At 44.4% G+C, this 23,597-nt stretch overlaps 1 protein-coding gene across 1 annotated transcript; it reads left to right on the top strand.

Moving 5' to 3' along the window:
* The first annotated feature begins 541 nt into the window (after positions 1–541).
* LOC132882473 (fatty acid-binding protein, brain-like) lies at positions 542–1,380 on the top strand. The gene is made up of 4 exons (XM_060915592.1): positions 542–619; positions 695–867; positions 1,083–1,184; positions 1,267–1,380. The coding sequence occupies exons 1-4, from the start codon at positions 550–552 to the stop codon at positions 1,378–1,380; spliced, it is 459 nt and encodes a 152-aa protein (XP_060771575.1). The 5' UTR covers positions 542–549.
* Positions 1,381–23,597: the final 22,217 nt, after the last annotated feature.

The raw sequence follows: 23,597 nt of genomic DNA, 5'->3' as shown, positions 1-23,597 counted from the left end.
ATATATATATATATATATATATATATATATATATATATATATATATATATATATATAATACACACACATTCATAAAAAATTTACAACTGTTTTTGTTTACCACATAATTCCATATATTTTCGATGTTATTTTATAGATCTGATAGCATCAGTATTGTTCTACAATGTAGAAAGTAGTCCAAAAACAGAAAAACCTATGAATGAGTAGGGGTGTCCAAACTGTTGACTACCAAGATAATCTAAGCTTTATTAAATCTACTTTCTTGTTTGTATGTACAAAATGCTGAATTTTCTTGCTTTCAGTAAAATTTTTTTTTCCTCATTTGACCACTCGAGGGCAGCAAATAATTCATCAATTCAATATATTCAATACTTGATCCAAACACATTTCATTAAAAAAAACAAGGAATGTGGGAAAATCCAGGAAAGACTGATGTTCCTGCCCCAAGCTGGGGTATAAATAAGCTTCTTCCCCACATCACACTGTGCAGGTGACTGTAGAATCAGTGTGTATTCTCACTAGACATTAGTTTAATACTACATTATAAACATGGATGCCTTTTTTGGAAGCTGGAAACTTGTGAAAAATGAAAACCTGAATCAGTTGATAACTCTACATGGTAAGTTGGGTTTATTTTTTTCTTTGTTGCAATTTATTGCATTTTTTTTAACTCTACATTTACTGTCCACTATAGGTGTTGAAGAGGAAGTAATAACTGTCAGTGATGTCCTTAAACCAGTCATCACCTTTTCCCAAGCCGGTGACTGTGTGGTCTATAAAGTACAGTCCACCATTCTTAAGACACAAAACAAGTTCAGATTGGGTGAAGAGTTTCATGATGAAGTTTTCCCTGGCAGATTCTGCAAAGTAAGAATCTAAAATTCATTGTTCAACATTTTATTCAGTTTAATTTCAGGTTGCAGTTGGTAAAATTGTACAACAGTGTGTACAGTGATGAGAATCTGTAGTCTGAATCTGATGTTCAGCATTAATAGAGAATTCAAGTCAGTTTTGCAGCTTGACATCCAATCTGTGTTTTTTGTTTGTTTGTTTGTTTGTTTGTTTGTTTTTTTGTTTTTAAGAGTACTATGAACCTGGAAGGAGAAAAACTCATCCTTGTACATCTCTATGAAGGTTGGAAGTTCACAACTGTCTTCGAGATTCAGGATGGGAAAATGATTCAGGTGAGAAAAAAAAAACCTCATGAATGAGACTGATGAGGCTCTTTAAAGTGAAAATCAGTGTAATTTTCTTTATATTTTACAGACTCTGACACGTGAAGACGTCACAGCAGTACGTACATATGAGAAGGTGTCAATGTTGGACAAAGTTCTTCATCACTTCTTGATTGCTGACCTGCAGTATGAAAACATGCTTTAAAATGAAGAAGAAGAAGAAGAAGAAGAAGAACAGATGCATGAATCCTGATCAATCTAAACCAAACTCAATAAAGAATTCAGGAAAATATCCCATGTTGATGTTATTTGTTATTCAGTGTGGTTTTGACATGACAGAGCAATGCACTAATTCTAATTACACCACAGTGCTGCTGAATTCTGGATCCTGATTGGTCAGAAGGTGTTGATTAATTTTCTATCACAGCCGCTCAACAAAAGATTCCCCTACATTTATTACATTTCATTACATTACAGCCATTTAGTAGACACTCTTATCCAGAGCGATGTACAACATACTGAGAGGAGCCTGGGGAGCAGTTGGGGATTTGATGCCTTGCTCAAGGGCACTTCACCAATTCCTGCTGGTCCAGGGAATCAAACCAGCAACATTTTGGTCGAAAAGCTGCTTCTATAACTGTTCGGCCATGGCTTCCCATGTTCATTTATGCTACAGTAATTACATCCTCATTTAAACTGTCATAGCTCACTGTGTATTTATGAGAACGAAATGAGAACCATCTGATTGTAAGTAAAAGAAAAGTTTTAAAAGTCAAAATTATGTAAATATAATTTCATATGGATTTACAGACTGAAAACAAGCTAGCTGAAGTAAAGTGAAATAACAATATAAATTATTATATTTCATAATAAAATAATTATTTGTATTGTAGTTTCAGAAGCACTACTAAAAAAAGGAAAGAAAAGAAAATATAAAGAAACAACATCCCAGGATTAAATATAAGACCTCATATTATATTATATTATATTATATTATATTATATTATATTATATTATATTATATTATATTAAATATAATGTGTGTGTGTGTGTGTGTGTGTGTGTGTGTGTGTGTGTGTTTGTGTGTGTGTTTATGCACCTACTGGAATATCCAGACAGTAAGTCATTACAATAATCCAACCTCATCTCATCTCATCTCATCTCATTATCTCTAGCCGCTTTATCCTTCTACAGGGTCGCAGGCAAGCTGGAGCCTATCCCAGCTGACTACGGGCGAAAGGCGGGGTACACCCTGGACAAGTCGCCAGGTCATCACAGGGCTGACACATAGACACAGACAACCAATAATCCAACCTAGAGGTACCAAAGGCATGAACTAGTTTTTCTGCATCATATAGTGACATTATATTTCTTATCTTAGCAATATTTCTGAAATGAAAGAAAGCTATCTGGGTAATGTTATCGATATGAGTTTCAAACGAAAGACTGGAGTCAGTGATCACTCCGAGGTCTTTTACTGCTGCCCATGATGGAACAGAAAGGCCACTCAGAATTACTATGTAATAAGAAAACCTTAGTTATAGCCGTATGTGGTCCTAATAAAAGTACCATGATGAAGCAGAAGGAGTTGGAAACTAACTCCATGCTTATGAATAATATTACCCAGAGGCAGCATATATAAAGAACAAAACAGTGGGAGACAGAACCTTGTAGAACAACAAACTTTACTCTAGTATGCATTGAAAAGTCACAATTTACATCAACAAACTGATAATGATCAGTTAAATGAGACGGGAACCAGGAGAGGGACGTTCCTTTAACTCTAGTGACAACCCTGATCAAAGGCCAGTAGTTGGTAATTTACTACTTTAACCAATGCTGCCTCTATGCTGTGATGAGATCTAAATCCTGACTGATACAATTAATGAATGTTGTTCCTAATAAACACCTCTGGGTATTTTGAGAACAGATAAACTTCTTCATATTTCTTAGAACTGTTGGTGGAAATTCCACCTTTTTTTGTGTGTCTGCAGTGCAGGAACTGAGAACGATAATAATTCTGAGAGTGTTGTTTTGAGGGACTTTTTAGCTCTTACTTCAGTGTATATACTTTCCAGAACAAGAGGAACCCTGAGTGATGTCAGTGCATGGTCATTGGTCCAGATGTAAGTGTATGTTGATTTGTTGAACATGAGCCAATGCAGAGCTGGACAGTGCCATTTTTAAAAATCTATATAAAATGTTAGTCATTTAAATGGGGAAAAAAACCACAGACCTTTTCCCTATTTGATCCTGAATATCGACCTCCCCAAATCGAACAGTGGAGTTCATAACTGAACTTTCAAACTTTGTTTAATTATATCAGTGTCTGATAGAATTTTACATATGTGTGATTTTAATATTCATGGATATTGTCTGGATAAACCCTTGGGTAAGGAGTTTATATAACTTTGACAGTCATTTACTTTTATTCAGCATATTAAGGGACCAACCCATGTTCAAAATGATAAGCGTGATCTTGTGTTCTCTTCTGGTTTTCTGTTGATAAGCTGAATATCCCAGGTAGATATTCTACATTTACTGACTCCTCCACAGCTAGCTACTGTTTTGATGGCTTCTCATCATCTCCTAATATTTCATCCCTAAAACGTTTTGCTCAACTTAGTGTATGTGATTGTCACCTACTTTTATTCCACCTTTTCAATTATTCATGATTGATAATAACTGATAATAACTGTCACCCCATGAGATTAAATGATCTAAACACAAAGCCCTATCATGCAGAAAAAAAGGTAAACTGCAAGTAAACCATGATATAGTCAAAGGTTGTGTAGTCGATTACCACAAGCAATCAAATCAGGAAAGGAACAGTATTTTTCCAACATTATTTATAAAAATCACCACAGACCCCGGCGGCACGGTGGTGTAGTGGTTAGCGCTGTTGCCTCACAGCAAGAAGGTCCGGGTTCGAGTCCCATGGCTGGCGAGGGCCTTTCTGTGTGGAGTTTGCATGTTCTCCCCGTGTCCACGTGGGTTTCCTCCGGGTGCTCCGGTTTCCCCCACAGTCCAAAGACATGCAGGTAAGGTTAACTGGTGACTCTAAATTGAGCGTAGGTGTGAATGTGAGTGTGAATGGTTGTCTGTGTCTATGTGTCAGCCCTGTGATGACCTGGCGACTTGTCCAGGGTGTACCCCGCCTTTCGCCCGTAGTCAGCTGGGATAGGCTCCAGCTTGCCTGCGACCCTGTAGAAGGATAAAGCGGCTACAGATAATGAGATGAGATGAGACCACAGACCCCAGATTCTTCTTAGCACCATTAATTCAATAATTATTCATTCAGTCAGTGTTAAACTTATTTCCCCTGACTCCTGGGAAGACATCCACAAAGTTTTCATCCATATACATTTTTTTATCAATTGAATAGACAATAAAAGATAAGTTATCAAAAAAACTATTTTACAATAAAAATGTCTTAATGGCAAAAGTCAACTAATTTCAAAATTCTCTCAAAAATTCCAGAAAAAGTTATCTTCTAAAAATGATTTTATTGAAATGTTTCAATTTGATTTTCAAACCAAGTACAGTACAGAACCAGCACTCCTTACAGTCAGATAAGCTTTACTGCTCACTGTTGACTTGGGAAATTGTGCCCTCCTCATGTTACTGGACCACAGTACTGCTTTTCCCACTGCAGACCAGAATTTGCTTACTGGTTGGTTTGAAAAGTGGGTGGGTCTACAGGGAGTGGCCCTCAAATTGTTTTTCTCCTCCCTTAAGCAGAGAACTTTCTCAGTAAATTGAGGCCATGTTTTTCTTGCTCTGATACATCTTCTGTCTGCATAATATAAGCATAATATTTACTTTCATTGCTGCACAGATGACGGACAGCTTTATCTTCCACCGGAACTCAGTGAAAGCTACTCTGTCATGTCTCTCACAAATGGGTGGTCTCTCACAAGTGGTTGATCACTTCCAGTATCCCCCAGTTAAATGAAGACAAGTCAGAAGTTATTTTATGTCGTCTTCTCAATCACACGAACAGGTTTATGAATCATAGTCAGGAAGCAACAAATATTAAAATGTACATTTATAAAAATTTGTTGTCATATTTAATTCCAACCTCAGAACTGACAGACAAATCAACCCTGTTGTCAAAACGAATTTTAACACATCAGAATGATTGCCAAATTCAAGCTGTTTTTCTGTTTAATGGCTTGCATTTTTCTAGCTTTAATGGCTTTTCTGTTTCATGGCTTGCTCATGTGTTCATCTTGTCATTTTTTCATTTCAATGCTGGAAACAGTGTCCAATTACATTAATCAGTGAACGACATGGCCTATATACATGGCTGCCACAGACTATGACACCCAACTACAAAGACGGTCACATCACATCTTCCTAAATACACACACACACACCTGGACTCATGTTGCTTGCCATTTGTACTTGGAAGTCGGGATTTCCGAGTCCCCAGTCCAAAATATCAATTAGAACACTCTTACTTTGGATTCCTGACTCAGAAAGTAGGGGGAACCTCACCAATCCAGACCTCAAAACCCAGGATGGCTGCTCCACGCATCGACAGAGTGAAAGCTGTAGGAAAAGAAAAAAAGAAGCCTTTATTTGTCATATGTACACTCAAGCACAGATTTAAGCACACAGTGAAATTTAGCCTCTGCATTTAACCAATCTGAAGCAGTGAACACACACATGCACACACACATACCCAGAGCACTGGGCAGCTATGCTACAGCGCCCAGGGAACAGTTGGGAGTTAGGTGCCTTGCTCAAGGGTACTTCAGCCCAACCTCAGGCCATGGCTGCCCCATGTTACCCTAACAGCATGTCTTTGGACTGCAGGAGAAACCGGGGCACCTGGAGGAAACCCATGCAGACACTGGGAGCACATGCTAACTCCACACAGAAAGACCCCCGTCGGCCGCTGGGCTCAAACCCAGAACCTTCTTTCTGTGAGGTGACAGTGCTAACCACTACACTACCATGCTGTATATTTTGTATATTATAGAAGTATATGTATGATAGCTGTAGTCCAAGGATACTGTATATTACAGAAAACCGTAATATATCATTCATTCGGACATGTGTCTTATTTGAGTCTCATTAAATCAGTTACCAGTCCAACACGTATCTGTGGTAATGTTGGCATGGTGTTTGCATGCATCTATACCACATAGTGCATTGCTATCAACTGGTATTTCTACCAATGACTAACCTAGTTAGAAATTACTGCTATTGTTTTTCCAACTTCTAGACTGGAACATGGTCAACTAGGGTGTGATGTCATTCCCAGCTCTGACTTCCACTGGAGCATCGATTACAATCACAGCCACTCTCACAGTATATCAGGACTCTCAGTTCTCACTTTCATTGCAAAGTAGAAGCATTGTGTTCTTACCACTTGTTCCCAAGTCTTATTGTGATTTTCTGTGTGGTTTATGGATCTTGTTTTGGTTTTCACATTTTTGTTTTATCTCTGTCTAGTTCATGCCATTTGTTCATCACCTGAGCATTGCCTATTTCTTGACCATGCTCTTGTTTTATGTTCTGGATTTATCTGCAAGTTTGATCAATAAAGCTGCTGTTTACCTGCAACTGTTTTCATACCTGTCACCTGACACATTTACTGATGACTGTAACTCACTTTACATAAGGGTTGATCAGTTGTTGTTCTTCCACAGTTAGTGTGGAATGCTGCTATCAGTTTACTCACAGACACAAACCACATTAGATGGCACATTACAAAACAGTCCTTGCTTCACTACAATCTCTATTTCCGAGTTAAGTTTAAAGTGTTTGTATTTGTTTTTAAAGCTTTTAATGATCTGGAGCCTCTTTACATTACTAACACCATTAGTAACCCTCAGTGTGGTTCTTCAGGCAGGTAAGAAAATCCCAGAGCATCTGAGCTAGTTGGTCTCAGTCCACACATGAAATTTGCCTGAGTAAAATTTACTTCAATTAAATATATTTTTTTTTTAGAGAGAGGGACCAAATTTTATCTGGCAAGAGTAAAATTTCTTCAATTTGAGTAAATTTTACTCAGGCAAATTTCATGTGCAGTTCCAAGTTCACTCTAGCAGTGACAAAGCCATTTGATTCTCAGTCAACCTGCAAGAAGTAAACCAAGCCTGATGTGTGTTTTTGGTTGTAGGCTGCTACACACAGTGGCGCTTGAAAGTTTGTGAACCCTTTAGAATTTTCTATATTTCTGCATAAATATGACCTAAAACATCATCAGATTTTCACACAAGTCCTAAAAGTAGATAAAGAGAACCCAGTTAAACAAATGAGATAAAAATATTATACTTGGTCATTTATTTATTGAGAAAAATGATCCAATATTACATATCTGTGAGTGGCAAAAGTATGTGAACCTCTAGGATTAGCAGTTAATTTGAAGGTGAAATTCGAGTCAGGTGTTTTCAATCAATGGGATGACAATCAGGTGTGAGTGGGCACCCTGTTTTATTTAAAGAACAGAGATCTATCAAAGTCTGATCTTCACAACACATGTTAGGGGAAGTGTATCATGGCACGAACAAAAGAGATTTCTGAGGACCTCAGAAAAAGCGTTGCTGATGCTCATCAGGCTGGAAAAGGTTACAAAACCATCTCTAAAGAGTTTGGACTCCACCAATCCACAGTCAGACAGATTGTGTACAAATGGAGGAAATTCAAGACCATTGTTACCCTCCCCAGGAGTGGTTGACCAACAAAGATCACTCCAAGAGCAAGGCGTGTAATAGTTGGCAAGGTCACAAAGGACCGCACGGTAACTTCTAAGCAACTGAAGGCCTCTCTCACATTGGCTAATGTTAATGTTCATGAGTCCACCATCAGGAAAACACTGAACAACAATGGTGTGCATGGCAGGGTTGCAAGGAGAAATCCAGTGCTCTCCAAAAAGAACATTGCTGCTCATCTGGTTTGCTAAAGATTACATGGACAAGCCAGAAGGCTATTGGAAAAATGTTTTGTGGATGGATGAGACCAAACTAGAACTTTTTGGTTTAAATGAGGAGTGTTATGTTTGGAGACAGCAAAACACTGCATTCCAGCATAAGAACCTTATCCCATCTGTGAAACATGGTGGTGGTAGTATCATGGTTTGGGCCTGTTTTGCTGCATCTGGGCCAGGACGGCTTGCCATCATTGATGGAACAATGAATTCTGAATTATACCAGCAAATTCTAAAGGAAACTGTCAGGACACCTGTCCATGAACTGAATCTCAAGAGCAGGTGGGTCATGCAGCAAGACAACGACCCTAAGCACACAAGTCGTTCTACCAAAGAATGGTTAAAGAAGAATAAAGTGAATGTTTTGGAATGGCCAAGTCAAAGTCCTGACCTTAATCCAATGGAAATGTTGCGGAAGGACCTGAAGCGAGCAGTTCATGTGAGGAAACCCACCAACATCCCAGAGTTGAAGCTGTTCTGTACGGAGGAATGGGCTAAAATTCCTCCAAGCCGGTGTGCAGGACTGATAAACAGTTACCAGAAATGTGTAGTTGCAATTATTGCTGTACAAGGGGGTCACACCAGATATTGAAAGCAAAGGTTCACATACTTTTGCCACTCACAGATATGTAATATTGGATCATTTTCCTCAATAAATAAATGACCAAGTATAATATTTTTGTCTCATTTGTTTAACTGGGTTCTCTTCATCTACTTTTAGGACTTGTGTGAAAATCTGATGATGTTTTAGGTCATATTTATGCAGAAATATAGAAAATTCTAAAGGGTTCACAAACTTTCAAGCACCACTGTATGTTAAGTGTATATTAAGCACTGAAAAAATCAAAGCACTACATTGTGATGGTGGTTCCAAATTTGTCAAGGTGTGAGCAAGCTATGTGGTGCAGGGACGATTTCTCAGAGACAACAAGGGAAGCCGAGCTTCCCCTAAAATTCTCTCCCCAAACTGCGGCATCTATGACGTTGAATTCTCATTAAAACAATAACTTGCATAACATAATATATGGCCAAGATTGTATTTATGTTCATAACTTTCCTGTAACTTATTTGAGTGATGTCTGACGAACTTGCAGTTCGCTACGAGAATCACCTTTGTTGCCAGGCTGTAACCTTTCTTATTTCAATGGGCTCTATGGACTGGCAGCAGTGTTGCCAGATTGGGCGGTTTTAAGTGCATTTTGGCGGGTTTTGAACATATTTTGGGATGGAAACGTCAGCAGTATCTGGCAACACTGACTGGCAGCCAGGTATCCATTGCAGTCTACGAGACGGCTCTGAACAGCCAATTTCAGCTGGTTGTTATTGGTTAAAATCAACAAAATCGTCACTTCCAGGGAAGCCGGGCTTCTCTGGGACTAAAGGAGATAGTGGGAGGGACAAGAAGCCGGGCTGATAAAGGATTATTGGAGGTAGTGTTTGAAAGACATGAGGAGGGTGGTACTTTGGCGAGGAACACGGAAGTATGATCAGTCAGTCCCTAGCGGATGTCGAGAAAGTGTAGTCGTGTGCCAAAGTGCTGTCCGAATTTCTTTTCATATAAACGGTTCTTCTCATTGATGTCTCTGTACATTACTCTGTAAATAAATGTAAATATTACTCGTTGTGCTCCGTTAACTTTCATCCATTCTATCAGTTTGATCATTCGTGAATTCACTCGTTTATTTCATTTGTAGTTCAATCTGGTTGTAGGCTAGCTTGAGCCTTATTGGGATCTGCAGTGCTAGCTGCTAACAGAAATTGGTAAAGTCTCTGGAAAGCACAACCAGCTGGTATGACAGGGTCACAGACCATTTTCTGGAAAAGGAGCGGAGGGCAGAATTTGTGTATAAATAGTGTTCATGTATCTGAAGTGTGTATATTGTTCAGTAATGTTAAGAGAATGGTGGGCTCTGTGTTATAGGTTATACCTGGGTATAATATTCAAGGTTCTGTGTGTTGCATAGCCTACCTGGTTATGAATTTCCAGACTGTGTTGCAGAAGATGTTCAAGGATGTGTTGCACAGCTGGGTGTTGTGTTAAAGACTCTGTGTTGCATATCAAGGTATGATGTTCAAGGCTCTTCGTTGAATAGGCAGTGATTTTTGGATGTTTGATATTTTTGATTAAGGATATGAGGCACTAGCCTGGCAAGCCAGATTATAACATGAAATGTACAAGCAAAAATACTTTCTGCCACTAGGTAGGGTTGTCTAGTTCACTATGCTAATGGGGCACACCTTTCTATGCTTTGATATCCGGCCAAGAGGTTTTACGATGAATGCGTAAAATGGGCTTCCCCTGTTTTAAAAACCAGCAGCCGCCACTGATGTGGTGGATATAGATTGTGTTCCCCACAGTGAACCTAATTTGGTGAATTACAGGGAGTTCCAATGGTCAAAGATCAGGGTTGCTTGAGGACCAGCCTCTCAAAGGTCTTCATAATCTGAAGCATAAGTTTATTAGGTGTCCCTTCACTGGCACTGGGAGTACACAGAGCTAAGGCAGCTTTTGAACAGCACACATCCTGGCCCAGGCGTCCTGGCTGAAATTGACATGACCCTGATGATCCACAATCATGGACCCTCTCCTGATTCACAGCCATCTACCAGGGGTTCTTAACTCTTGTTTGACCAGTGGCCCAATTTTAAGAGCTCAAAATTCTTCAGAAACCAAGTATCTTCACTGTTACATCCAACCTAGATCCAACAAGTGCACAGACTCCTGCAGCTCATAAAAAATGCTAATGAATGGTTGGGCTCATTATATTAGAAATAGTCTTATCATAAGTTAATTGTGTCATGTCAAAGCAATTGCATCATGGCATCCAAGTACAATGCCCACAATACCTGTCAATGTCAAAACAGCTTTAGTTGTGGATTGGGTCTCAGGTGCTAAACTCTGCAGGCAATTTAATGTCAACCCACATTTTGCCACTTTAGCTAGATCCTTTTTTTTTTAGCATATTCCCTGCATTCCAAAAGTATGCCTTCTCGCAGTAAAAACTTGCCACAGACTGATGGTTTCCTATTATTCTTAGACCACAATGTAGGCTTCTATACCCTATATCAGGGGTCTTCAATCCTATCCACAAAGGGCCAGTGTGGCTGCAGGCTTTCATTCCAACCAAGCAGGAGCTACACCTGATTTCACTTGTTTAATCATTTCACCCTCGTCTCCAATCAACAATCAAGTGAGCCTCCAATTTGGCTGTAATGAAAGCCTGCAGCTACACCGGCCCTTTGCGGATAGGATTGAAGACCCCTGCCCTATATGAAGTTGTCTCGGTGTGTGTCATGGAAAAGCTCCTGCTGTGTATGTGTGCATAGGATTGAGGGAGATTTAGGAACACAAAGGATCCGCATATCCATCCTAGAATTTGAAGGATCCTGGACATTGGAATAGTTCTTTCGGCAGGATTCGATGACATGGCATCCATGCAATGCAGCCTTTAAAGGACACACCCTTGACAGTGAGAAAGACTCAATGTCATGTTGACTCTCCTGATAACTGATCATACACACCTGGACTCAGTTTCACCAACACAGTATATAAGGACTGTCAGTGCACTCACACACCAGGAAGTAGACTCTCTGTGGTGTTGTTGTTGTTTTTAACCAGTTGTTGCTGAGCAAATCAATTATGTCATGGTCTTCCTGTTTTTTTTTTTTTTTTTTTTAATCCTGTTCTGGTTTTCTTGTTTTTGGTCTTGTCTATCCCAGTTGGTACATCACCTGACCATTGTTTGTTCTTTGACATTGTTTTGGAGTCAAGATTTGAATTTCTCTGCAAGCTTTAGAAACAAAGTTGTTGTTCACCTGCATTTGCCTCTCCATAATCCACAGGACATAATTAATCCAGTCTGTCAGGCAGCAGACACAAATCAAGTTAAACGGTCATGTGTTGATGCCTTTGTACATCAGATTTTCTTTTTGAGCGTTTTCATGCATTTACAATAATATTTTTCATTTTTTTAAATTTCTATTTTTGCAATGTTCAGCTATTTTAGATTTTATTCATGTTATTTGTGTGACTTTTCTTCTGAGTTTCCATTCAAATCTGAAGCAAATTTATGAAAATGTTTTAACAAAACACAAAGCCTTGTGAGTGTCCATAAAGTTTTATTATGTGAACCTTCCTGATGAACAGAGCAGCAGGCAGACGGTTACTCGAAGGCATTCCTGTGTTGCAACACCACATACCCTCACAAAGGTGTCTCACTGGAGATGGTCAAGTCAAGTAGATTGTCATTTCTACAATATACAGTTGGTACAGTACACACTGAAATGAAACAATATTCCTCCAGGACCATGTTGCTCCATAAAACAAGACAGAACTACATGAGACTACTCAAGACTACAGAAAGTGCATGTGTGCAAAATATAGGCAATCATCACAAGACAGTGCAATAAAGACAGGACAAAAGGCATCGTAAAAAAGACAGTGCAGTGCCAACCAGTCCACAGTTCTGGTATGAATAAAGTGCAAGAGGTAGCAGGTTCTGCAGAAAGATGTCACAATATTTTAATAAAATGCTGTAAATATAAACATCTCATCTCATTATCTCTAGCCACTTTATCCTGTTCTACAGGGTCACAGGCAAGCTGGAGCCTATCCCAGCTGACTATGGGCGAAAGGTGGGGTACACCCTGGACAAGTCGCCAGGTCATCACAGGGCTGACACATAGACACAGACAACCATTCACACTCACATTCACACCTACGGTCAATTTAGAGTCACCAGTTAACCTAACCTGCATGTCTTTGGACTGTGGGGGAAACCGGAGCACCCGGAGGAAACCCACGCGGACACGGGGAGAACATGCAAATTCCACACAGAAAGGCCCTCGCCGGCCACGGGGCTCGAAGCCGGACCTTCTTGCTGTGAGGTGACAGCGCTAACCACTACACCACCCTGCCGTCCTAAATGTAAACATACCATACTAATTGAATGGAAATTGCTAAGGGACTTGTGTGTATGTGTGTGTGTGCGCGCGCGTGTGTGTGTGCATGTTGTAAGAAATAATGCGTTTTCAGCCAATGAGCCCCTGCCCTACAAAGAGGAAGACAAAGCATCGCAGAGGAAGAAGGAGCAAGTGAAGGCGGGAGAGACAGAAAAGAAACTACTACCAGAAACACACTCTGCTGAAGACAGAGATTGTCAAGCTGAGGGTTAGGGTGAGGGGAAATCACCAGACAGAGTCGATTGCATGCTGCAGTCATTGCAGGAAATCGGGCTGAATGAGCATGCTAATGCCAGATCGCTTCAGTCACATCTCAGCAACAACGGGGAAGATCTGCAGCAGACGAAATTACTAATTACTAATTAATTGCTATTAATTTGTATTAATTAATTAATTAATTAATTAATTAATTAATTAATTAATTCCTAATCTTTTTTTTTCTCCAAATAACTTTCCAGTATCCTCTTCATTTTTTTATTGTACTTTCCTTTTCCAACACACCATCAGTAGGGTAAAACTAACCTGTCTCATGATGGTCTTCCCCCTCCTAGAACTGCCACCTTATTGTGCTGGAGGGGTTTGTGTGCTTGAATGAGCCTAGGAGCTATGTTGTCGGGGGCATTATGCCCCTGTTAGGGTTTCCCAAGGCAGACAGGTCCTAGGTGACAGGCCAGACCAAGAGCAGTTCACCAAAACCCTTATGGAGAAACCATCGAGGACCGTGATGTCACCCGGTATGGTGCAGCCAGGGCCCCAACCTGGAGCCAGGCCTGGGGTTGGGGCTCATATGCGAGCACTTGGTGGCCGGGCCTTTGCCCATGGGGCTGGGCTTAGCCCAAAGAGGTGACGTGGGCCCGACCTCCTGTGGGTTCACCACCCACAGAGGTAGCAGTAGGGGACTGGTGCAGTGTGGATTGGGTGGCAGTCGAAGTCAGGGGCCTCGACGACCTGATCCCCGGACACAGCGGCTAGCTGTTGGAACATGGAATGTCACTTCGCTGGGGGGGAAAGAGCCTGAGCTTGTGTGGGAGGTTGAGAGGTACCGGCTAGAGATAGTCAGGCTCACCTCCATGCACAGCTTGGGCTCTGGAATCCAGCTCCTCGAGAGGGGCTGGACTCTCCACTTCTCTGGAGTTGCCCATGGTGAGTGGCGGCAGGCTGGTGCGGGCTTGCTTATAGCTCCCCAGCTCAGCCACCATGTGTTGAAGTTTACCCCAGTGAACAAGAGGGTCGCGCCTCTGCGCCTTCGGATTGGGGAGAGGGCTCTTGCTGTTGTTTGTGCCTACGGGCCGAATAGCAGTGTAGAGTATCCGGCCTTCTTGGAGTCCCTGGGAGAGTTACTGAGGGGTGCTCAGACTGGGGACTCCATTGTGTTACTGGGGGACTTCAATGCTCACGTGGGCGACGACAGTGACACCTGGAGGGGCGTGGTTGGGAGGAACGGCCTCCCTGATCTGAACCCGAGTGGTGTTTTGTTATTGGACTTCTGTGCTAGTCACAGTTTGTCCATAACAAACACCATGTTCGAGCACAGGGGTGTCCATAAGTGCACGTGGCACCAGGACACCTTAGGTCGGAGGTCGATGATAGACTTTGTTGTCATTTCATCTGATTTCCGGCCCTATGTCTTGGACACTCGGGTGAAGAGAGGGGCTGAGCTGTCACCTGATCACCACCTGGTGTTGAGTTGGATCAGCTGGTGGAGAAGGAAGCTGGACAGACCTGGCAGGCCCAAACGTATGGTGAGGGTCTGCTGGGAACGTCTGGCCAAGCACTCTGTTGGGGATGTCTTTAACTCCCACCTCCGGGAGAGCTTTTCCCAGCTTACAAGGGAGGCGGGGGACATTGAGTCTGAGTGGACCATGTTCTCTACCTCCATTGTGGACGCAGCTGTTTGGAGCTGTGGCCGCAAGGTCTCCAGTGCCTGTCGTGGTGGCAATCCCCAAACCTGGTGGTGGACACCGGAAGTAAGGGATGCCGTCAAGCTGAGGAAGGAGTCCTATCGGGCCATGTTGACCTCCGGGACTCCTGAGGCAGCTGACAGGTATCGGCAGGCCAGGCGTGCTGCAGCTCGGGCAGTTGCGGAGGCAAAAACTCGGAACTGGGAGGAGTTCGGGGAGGCCATGGAGAAGGACTACCGGTCAGCCTCGAAGAAATTCTGGCAAACTGTCTGGCGCCTCAGGAGGGGGAAGCAGTACTCTACCAACACTGTTTACAGTGAGGGTGGGGAGCTGTTGACCTCGACTGGTGGCATTGTCGGGCAGTGGAAGGAATACTTTGAGGATCTCCTCAATCCCACCATCATGTCTTCCATTGAGGAGACTGAGGCTGATGACTCAGAGGTGGACTCGTCCATTACCCAAGCCGAAGTCACTGAGGTGGTTTGCAAGCTCCTCGGTGGCAAGGCACCGGGGGTGGATGAGATCCACCCTGAGTATCTCAAGTCTCTGGATGTTGTGGGGCTGTCTTGGTTGACACGCCTCTGCAACATCACATGGTGGTCGGGGACAGTGCCTCTGGAGTGGCAGACTGGGGTGGTGGTCCTTCTTTTTAAGAAAGGGGACCGGAGAGTGTGCTCCAATTATAGGGGAATCACACTTCTCAGCCTCCCGGGGAAGGTTTACTCCAGGGTACTGGAGAGGAGAATTTGACCCATAGTTGAACCTCGGATCCAGGAGGAACAATGCGGTTTTCGTCCTGGTCGCAGAACACTGGACCAGCTCAATACCCTTCATAGGGTGCTCGAGGGTTCATGGGAGTTTGCCGAACCAGTCCACATGTGCTTTGTGGATCTGGAGAAGGCATTCGACTGTGTCCCCCATGGTATTCTGTGGGGGGTGCTTCGGGAGTATGGGGTTCGGGGCTCTTTGCTAAGGGCTGTCCGGTCCCTGTACGAACGGAGCAGGAGTCTGGTTCACATTGCCGGCAGTAAGTCAGACCTGTTCCCAGTGCATGTTGGACTCTGGCAGGGCTGCCCTTCATCACCAGTTCTGTTCATAATCTTTATGGACAGAATTTCTAGGCGCAGCCAGGGGCTGGAAGGAATCCTGTTTGGGAACCACAGGATTTCATCTCTGCTTTTTCGGATGATGTTGTCCTGTTTGCTTCTTCAAACCGGGACCTTCAGCATGCACTGGGGTGGTTTGCAGTTGAGTGTGAAGCGGCTGGGATGAGAATCAGCACCTCCAAGTCCAAGGCCATGGTTCTCGACCGGAAAAGGGTGGCTTGCCCTCTCCATGTTGGTGGAGAAGTCCTGCCTCAAGTGGAGGAGTTTAAGTATCTCGGGATCTTGTTTACAAGTGAGGGAAGGATGGAGCGTGAGATCGACAGGTGGATCGGTGCAGCCTCCACAGTGATGCGGTCACTTTACCGGTCTGTCGTGGTGAAGAAGGAGCTGAGCCAAAAAGGCAAAGCTCTCGATTTACCGGTCGATCTATGTTCCGACTCTCACCTATGGTCATGAGCTTTGGGTAATAACCGAAAGAACAAGATCGCGGATACAAGTGGCCGAAATGAGTTTCCTTCGCAGGGTGGCTGGGCGCTCCCTTAGAGATAGGGTGAGAAGCACAGTCACTCGGGAGGAGCTCAGAGTAGAGCCGCTGCTCCTCCACATCGAGAGGAATCAGCTGAGGTGGCTCGGGCATCTTTTTCGGATGCCTCCTGGATGCCTCCCTGGGGAGGTGTTCCAGGCATGTCCCCCTGGGAGGAGGCCCCGGGGAAGACCCAGGACACACTGGAGGAACTATGTCTCTCGGCTGGCCTGGGAAGGCCTCGGTGTTCTTCCCAAGGAGCTGGCTGAGGTGTCTTGGGAAAGGGAAGTTTGGGCTTCCATGCTTAGACTGTTGCCTCCGCAACCCGGTCCCAGATTAAGCAGAAGAAGATGAGACGAGATGAGACTTTCCTTTTCCATATTGTACTTTCCACTTTCGCTTTCCTTTTTCCATTTTTTTCTTTCTCTTTTTTCAGAAGAACACCGAGACCAGAAGCTTTCTTTTTTTTTTCTCCTCCTGTGTAAAGACCACAAGTGGAGGCCATCCACATTGGATCTGCTTTAATATAAACAGATCTTCGATTAAGGTACATGAATCCTTTCATCATGGCACACCTTCAGCCTGTTCAATGTGCTGAGTGCAGGATATTTAGTCATTCTTCCTCTGTCACTAGCGATAGCTTTATATGTGATATGTGCAGATTAGTTAGCTCTCTGATGGAGAAGATTATAGTGATAGAAGTGCGTATCCAGGTTTTAGAGAAGGCCAGTGAGAATGAGAACAGTGTAATTTCTGTAGGGGAAAGTCTGGATGCCCTAGGTGGAGTTAGTAATCCCCCAACTCCGGCATTAGAGTCCTTACAGCAGGGCGAATGGGTGACGACTCAGCAGCATAAGCGTAAAGCCAAAGCTACCGCTGAGGCTCACCCATGGGAGCACCACTCCTCTCTGCGTCATGTTTCGAATGGGTTTGCTCTCCTTAGTGATGCACTCACTGAGAAACCTGAAAGAGCTCTGGTTATAGGGGACTCTATCATACGGCACGTGAAATTAGCTCAGCCTTTAGGGGCACCAGCAGCTTTAGTCAGGTGTATACTGGGAGCCAAAGTGCCAGACATAGCAGGTAATCTTAGGGTCCTAGGCAAGCACAGGTTCTCAAACATAGTTATCCATGCAGGAGCTAATGATATACGCCTTTGTCAGTCTGAGGTTACTAAGAGTAACTTTGTAGAGGTATTTAAATTAGCGAAGGCGATGTCCGATGCTGTAGTATGCTCTGGCCCCATCCCAATGCAGCATGGCAATGTAGCTTACAGCAGGTTATGGTCGCTGAACTGCTGGTTGTCCAGGTGGTGCTCTCAAAGCAGTGTGGGCTTTATACTGTAGATAATTGGGCTAATTTTGAGGGCACTGCTGACCTGTTAGGGTGGGACGGTATCCATCCCACTTGGGAAGGTGCTGCTCTCATTTCCTGCAGCATAGGTCACAGTCTCAGAACAGGCCTAGTTAATTTCTGACAATCCAGAGCCAAGGCCAGGGAGCAGAAGAACAGGTTAAACTGACTGTCTGCTAGCTACACAGAGTCGTCACTCAGGGTCCACTACATTGAGACTGTGTCTGTTGCCCAAGCTCAACAAAAAGGTAGAAATATTCAGAAAGTTTGTTCCAGTAACCTAATCAATATAAAATTAGATCATACTGACTGTACAGCTGCTGCCAGCACCTTTGATCTAAAGGTGGGGCTATTAAATATTAGATCTCTTACATCTAAAGCGCTAATGGTTAATGAACTCATTACTGATCAGGAGTTTAATGTACTTTGTTTAACTGATACATGGATTAAGCCAAATGAATATATAGCATTAAATGAAGTGAGTCCTCCTGGATACAGTTACAGTATATACACCAGCCTCGTCGAACTGGCAAAGGAGGAGGCATCACGGTTATTTATAATGATTATCAAGGTGTTACACACAAACCTGGTTATAAATTTAATACTGTGGCAGTGGGAGCGTGGTCAAGCGCCGGTCTGTGACAGGAGGGCGGAGTCAGGGAAGGTAAGTGGCAGAATCACTACACCTGATGTCAGTTAACCTGCGTTTGTGTGTGTCTTCCCAGTGACCGCACCCTACTTAAGGAGGGAGAGCGAGAGCAGAGGGCTCATCCCCGAACCCGACGCCGGTTGTGTGTGTTTGTCTGTGTTAGTCACTGATGTTTCACTGAAAAGTGTGGCAATAAAAGCCTTGTTTACGAACCTGATCTCTGTCCTGCCATCCTCTGTGCTCCACCCTTTGTTAGAACTGTTACAGTGGTGCTGAAACCCGGGACCTGGAGCGCAGCAGCCAATCAGGCCCATGGAGTCCTTCCCGTTTGCCAAACTGGTCCATGCCCTTGCCATGGCCCAGCAAAGCCAGCACTAGGCGCTAATCACCCTCCGAAAGGAACAGGAACAGCGCTTTGAGGCTCTGGTGCTGACCCAGCAAGAAGATTGTGAGGCACTCCAGCACCTCCTCGCGTTGGCGGGGTCCATCAGCGCTCCCACCATGGGCCCATCCCCCCTCACCCTAACCAAGATGGACCCGCAGGATGACCCCGAGGCATTTATCATGCTCTTCGAGCAAGTTGCAGAGACCTCGGGGTGGCCGATGAAGGAGCGCGCGGCGCACCTCCTCCCCTTGCTAAAGGGAGAGGCACAGCTGGCGATGCTACAGCTCCCCACTGACTGCCGGCTGGCCTACGCAGACCTCCACCGGGCCGTCCTCCAACGTGTGGGGTGCACCCCTGAGCAGCAGCGTCAGCGCTTCCGCGCTTTGCACTTGGAGGAAGTCGGCCGGCCGTTCGCGTTTGGCCAGCAACTCCGGGACGCCTGCTGGCGGTGGTTGAGGGCTGACAACCGTGACGCCAAGGGGATCATCGACCAGGTGGTACTGGAGCAATTCGTTGCTCGCCTGCCTGCAGGAACCACGGAGTGGGTCCAGTGCCACCACCTGGCGTCGCTGGATCAGGCAATCAAGCTGGCAGAGGACCATATGGCGGCTGTCCTGGCGGCAGGACAGCAGACAGCCTCTTCTCTCCTCTCCTTTTCTCTTTCTCTCCCTCTCTCCTCCTGTGTCTCATCCTCGCCCCATTCCCCCAACATGGAGGTGGGGGCCGGCGCCACCGGCCCGCCGCACCCGTGGTGCCCTCCCATTTCTCCCTTCTGTGTCTGTCTCTCCCCCCCCCCCTCAGGTGAGTGAGCCCCAGAACACCGGTGCGGAGAGGAAGCCCGGGCCGGTTTGGTGGCGCTGCGGGGAGCCGGGCCACCTCCAACAACAGTGCACGGTAATGGAGGTGGGTGCGGTGGTTCGGATCCCTGATGCGCCAGGAGCCGTCCTCGATCGGGCCGGAGCGTATCGCATACTGGTGAGTATTCAAGGGGATACATATCAGGCATTGGTGGATTCTGATTGTAATCAGACCTCAATTCACCAAAGCCTGGTACAAAACGAGGCATTGGGGGAGCACAGGGGGTGAAGGTGTTGTGTGTGCACAGGGACATTCACAGCTACCCTTTGGTGTCAGTCCACATTTTTTTCCGAGGGGAAAAATTTATAGTGAAGGCGGCGGTTAATCCTTGCCTTACCCACTCTATAATTTTGGGGGCTGATTGGCCAGGATTTCGGGATTTAATAACACACTTAGTGAAGAGTGGGTCCTGCCATTTAACAGGGGGAGGTCCCGGTGTCGCTTTGGTGGGAGCAGCTGTCGCAGAGCCATCTACGTCATCTCCGTGTCAGAGTGAGGAGCTGCCGGCCCCTCCTCTCTCTGTTGGGGAATCCCTCGTGGATTTCCCATTAGAGCAGTCGTGAGACGAGACTCTGCGGCATGCGTTTGACCAAGTGAGAGTAATCGATGGTCAAACGCTCCAGCCGAGCGCCACCCTGTCCTTCCCCTACTTCGCGATTATGAAGGATAGATTATACCGAGTGATGCAGGACACTCAAACTAAAGAGCGAGTCACGCAGCTTTTAATTCCGAAGAGCCGCCGGGAATTGGTATTCCAGGCAGCTCACTTTAATCCCATGGCTGGACACTTAGGGCAGGATAAGAATAATGGCCCGATTCTATTGGCCAGGGATTCGCAGCGATGTCCATAGGTGGTGTACGGCGTGCCGCGAATGCCAGTTAGTAAATCCAGTGGCCATTCCAAAAGCGCCTTTGCGCCCTCTACCATTAATCGAGACCCCGTTCGAAAGAATTGGGATGGATCTTGTCAGGCCATTAGATCGGTCAACACGAGGGTACCGCTTTATATTAGTTCTGGTGGACTATGCAACGCAATACCCGGAAGCCGTGCCTCTTCACAATATCTCAGCACGCAGTATTGCGGAGGCACTCTGCCGCATCATCTCCCGAGTTGGAATCCCGAAAGAGATTTTGACTGATCAAGGCACCTCGTTTATGTCACGAACACTGAACGAACTGTATGGGTTGTTGGGTATTAAGCCGATCCGCACCAGCATGTATCACCCACAAACAGACAGTTTAGTTGAATGGTTTAATTGCACCCTCAAGAACATAATTAAAAAATTCATAAGTGAGGACACACGTAACTGGGATAAATGGTTCGAACCCTTGTTATTTGCAGTGTGCCATGGCCCAGCAAAACCAGCAAGTGTGGCAATAAAAGCCTTGTTTATGAACCTGATCTCTGTCCTGCCGTCCTCTGTGCTCCACCCTTCGTTAGAACTGTTACAGTGGTGCTGAAACCCGGGACCTGGAGCGCAGCAGCCGATCAGCCCCATGGAGTCCTCCCCATTTGCCGAACTGGTCCACGCCCTTGCCACGGCCCAGCAAAGCCAGCAAGTGTGGCAATAAAAGCCTTGTTTACAAACGTGATCTCTGTCCTGCCGTCCTCTGTGCTCCACCCTTCGTTAGAACTGTTACAAATACATTTGAAGTTCTTCATACTAATATCATGTATGTAGTCTCAAAAAGTAAGTTTACCCAGTTAATTCCGTTACTTATTATTTACAGGCCCCTGGGGCCATATTCTGAGTTTCTTTCTGAATTTGCAGATTTTATCTCAGATCTGGTTATTTCCTTAGACAAAGCTTTAGTTGTCAGAGATTTTAATATTCACTTCGATAACCCAGAAGACCCTTTGAAAACAGCGTTTGTGTTCATTTTAAATTCAGTAGGGATTAATCAGAATGTCATAGGATCGACCCATAATGGTGGTCACACCCTCAATCTAATATTAACATTCGGGTTAAAGGTAGAACATATAGTCACACTTCCACAGTCTGAAGTTATCTCAGATCATTATCTCATCTCATTCAAAATATGTCTGAGTAATAATATTTGCACCTCACCATGCTACCATATTAAACGTACATTCATGTCAACTACTGCACAGAGCTTTATAAATGATCTCCCAGAGTTATCAACTTTGATTGGGTCACTGTCAGCCCCTGCAGAACTTGATCAGGCAACTGAATGCTTAGAGTCAACTTTCCATTATACTTTAGATAATGTAGCTCATCTTGAAAGGAAAATGATCATCTCATCTCATTATCTCTAGCCGCTTTATCCTTCTACAGGGTCGCAGGCAAGCTGGAGCCTATCCCAGCTGACTACAGGCGAAAGGCGGGGTACACCCTGGACAAGTCGCCAGGTCATCACAGGGCTGACACATAGACACAGACAACCATTCACACCTACAGTCAATTTAGAGTCACCAGTTAACCTAACCTGCATGTCTTTGGACTGTGGGGGAAACCAGAGCACCCGGAGGAAACCCACGCGGACACGGGGAGAACATGCAAACTCCACACAGAAAGGCCCTCGCCGGCCCCGGGGCTCGAACCCAGGACCTTCTTGCTGTGAGGCGACAGCACTAACCACTACACCACCGTGCCGCCCGGAAAACGATCAGAGATTAAAAAAATATATAGCACCTTGGTATAATGATGACACTCGCACTTTAAAACAGACCACTCGAAAATTGGAATGGAAATGGTGTCAAATAAAATTGGTAGCATTCAAATTAGCTTGGAAGGGGAGCTTCCTGAAGTATACAGTGCCTTTCAAAAAGTATTCATACCCCTTGAACTTTTTCACATTTTTCCACCTTACAACCACGAACTTAAAAGTTTTTTATTGAGATTTTATGTGATAGACCAACACAGAGTAGCACATAATTGTGAAGTGAAACAAAAATGATAAATGGTCTTCAAAATTTTAAACAAATAAAAATCTGAAAAATGTGGTGTGCATTAATATTCAGCCCCCTGTACTCTGATACCTCTAAATACAATCCAGTGCAATCAATTGCCTTCAGAAGTCATCTAATTAGTTAATAGAGTCTGACTGTGTGTAATTTTCTCTCAGCATAAATACACTTGTTCTGTGAAGGCCTCAGTGGTTTGTTAGAGAACACTGAAGAACAAACAGCATCATGAAGACCAAAGAACTCACCAGACAGGTCAGGGATAAAGTTCTAGAGAAGTTTAAAGCAGGGTTAGGTTATAAAAAAATATCCCAAGCTCTGAACATCTCAAGAAGCACTGTTCAATCCATCATTCAAAAATGGAAAAAGTATCGCACAACTGCAAACCTACCAAGACATGGCTGTCCACCTAAACTGACAGAGCGAGCAAGGAGAGCACTGGTCAGAGAAGCAGCCAAGAGGCCCATGATCACTCTGGAGGAGCTGCAGAAATCCACAGCTCAGGTGGGAGAATCTGTGCACAGGACAACTATAAGCCATACACTCCACAAATCTGGCCTTTTTGGAAGAGTGGCAAGAAGAAAGCCATTGTTGAAAGACAGGCATAAGAAGTCCCATTTGCAGTTTGCCAGAAGCCATGTAGGGGACACAGCAAACATGTGGAAGAAGGTCCTTTGGTCAGATGAGACCACAGTTGAACTTTTTGGCCTAAATGCAAAGTGCTATGTGTGGCGGAAAACTAACACTGCTCATCACCCTGCACACACCATCCCCACTGTGAAACATGGTGGTGGCAGCATCATGCTATGGGGATGCTTT

The sequence above is a fragment of the Neoarius graeffei genome, chromosome 3 (assembly GCF_027579695.1).
Source record: "Neoarius graeffei isolate fNeoGra1 chromosome 3, fNeoGra1.pri, whole genome shotgun sequence".
In the NCBI taxonomy this organism is placed as follows: domain Eukaryota; kingdom Metazoa; phylum Chordata; class Actinopteri; order Siluriformes; family Ariidae; genus Neoarius; species Neoarius graeffei.
This window is presented reverse-complemented; position numbering and strand designations above follow the sequence as displayed.

Bases quoted from the DNA above. Each gene is read 5' to 3' on its own strand.
- LOC132882473 (XM_060915592.1), top strand. From the start codon at position 550: ATGGATGCCTTTTTTGGAAGCTGGAAACTTGTGAAAAATGAAAACCTG. The intron at 620-694 runs GTAAGTTGGGTT...TGTCCACTATAG, and splicing joins TCAGTTGATAACTCTACATG to GTGTTGAAGAGGAAGTAATA. The intron at 868-1,082 runs GTAAGAATCTAA...TTTGTTTTTAAG, and splicing joins TCCCTGGCAGATTCTGCAAA to AGTACTATGAACCTGGAAGG.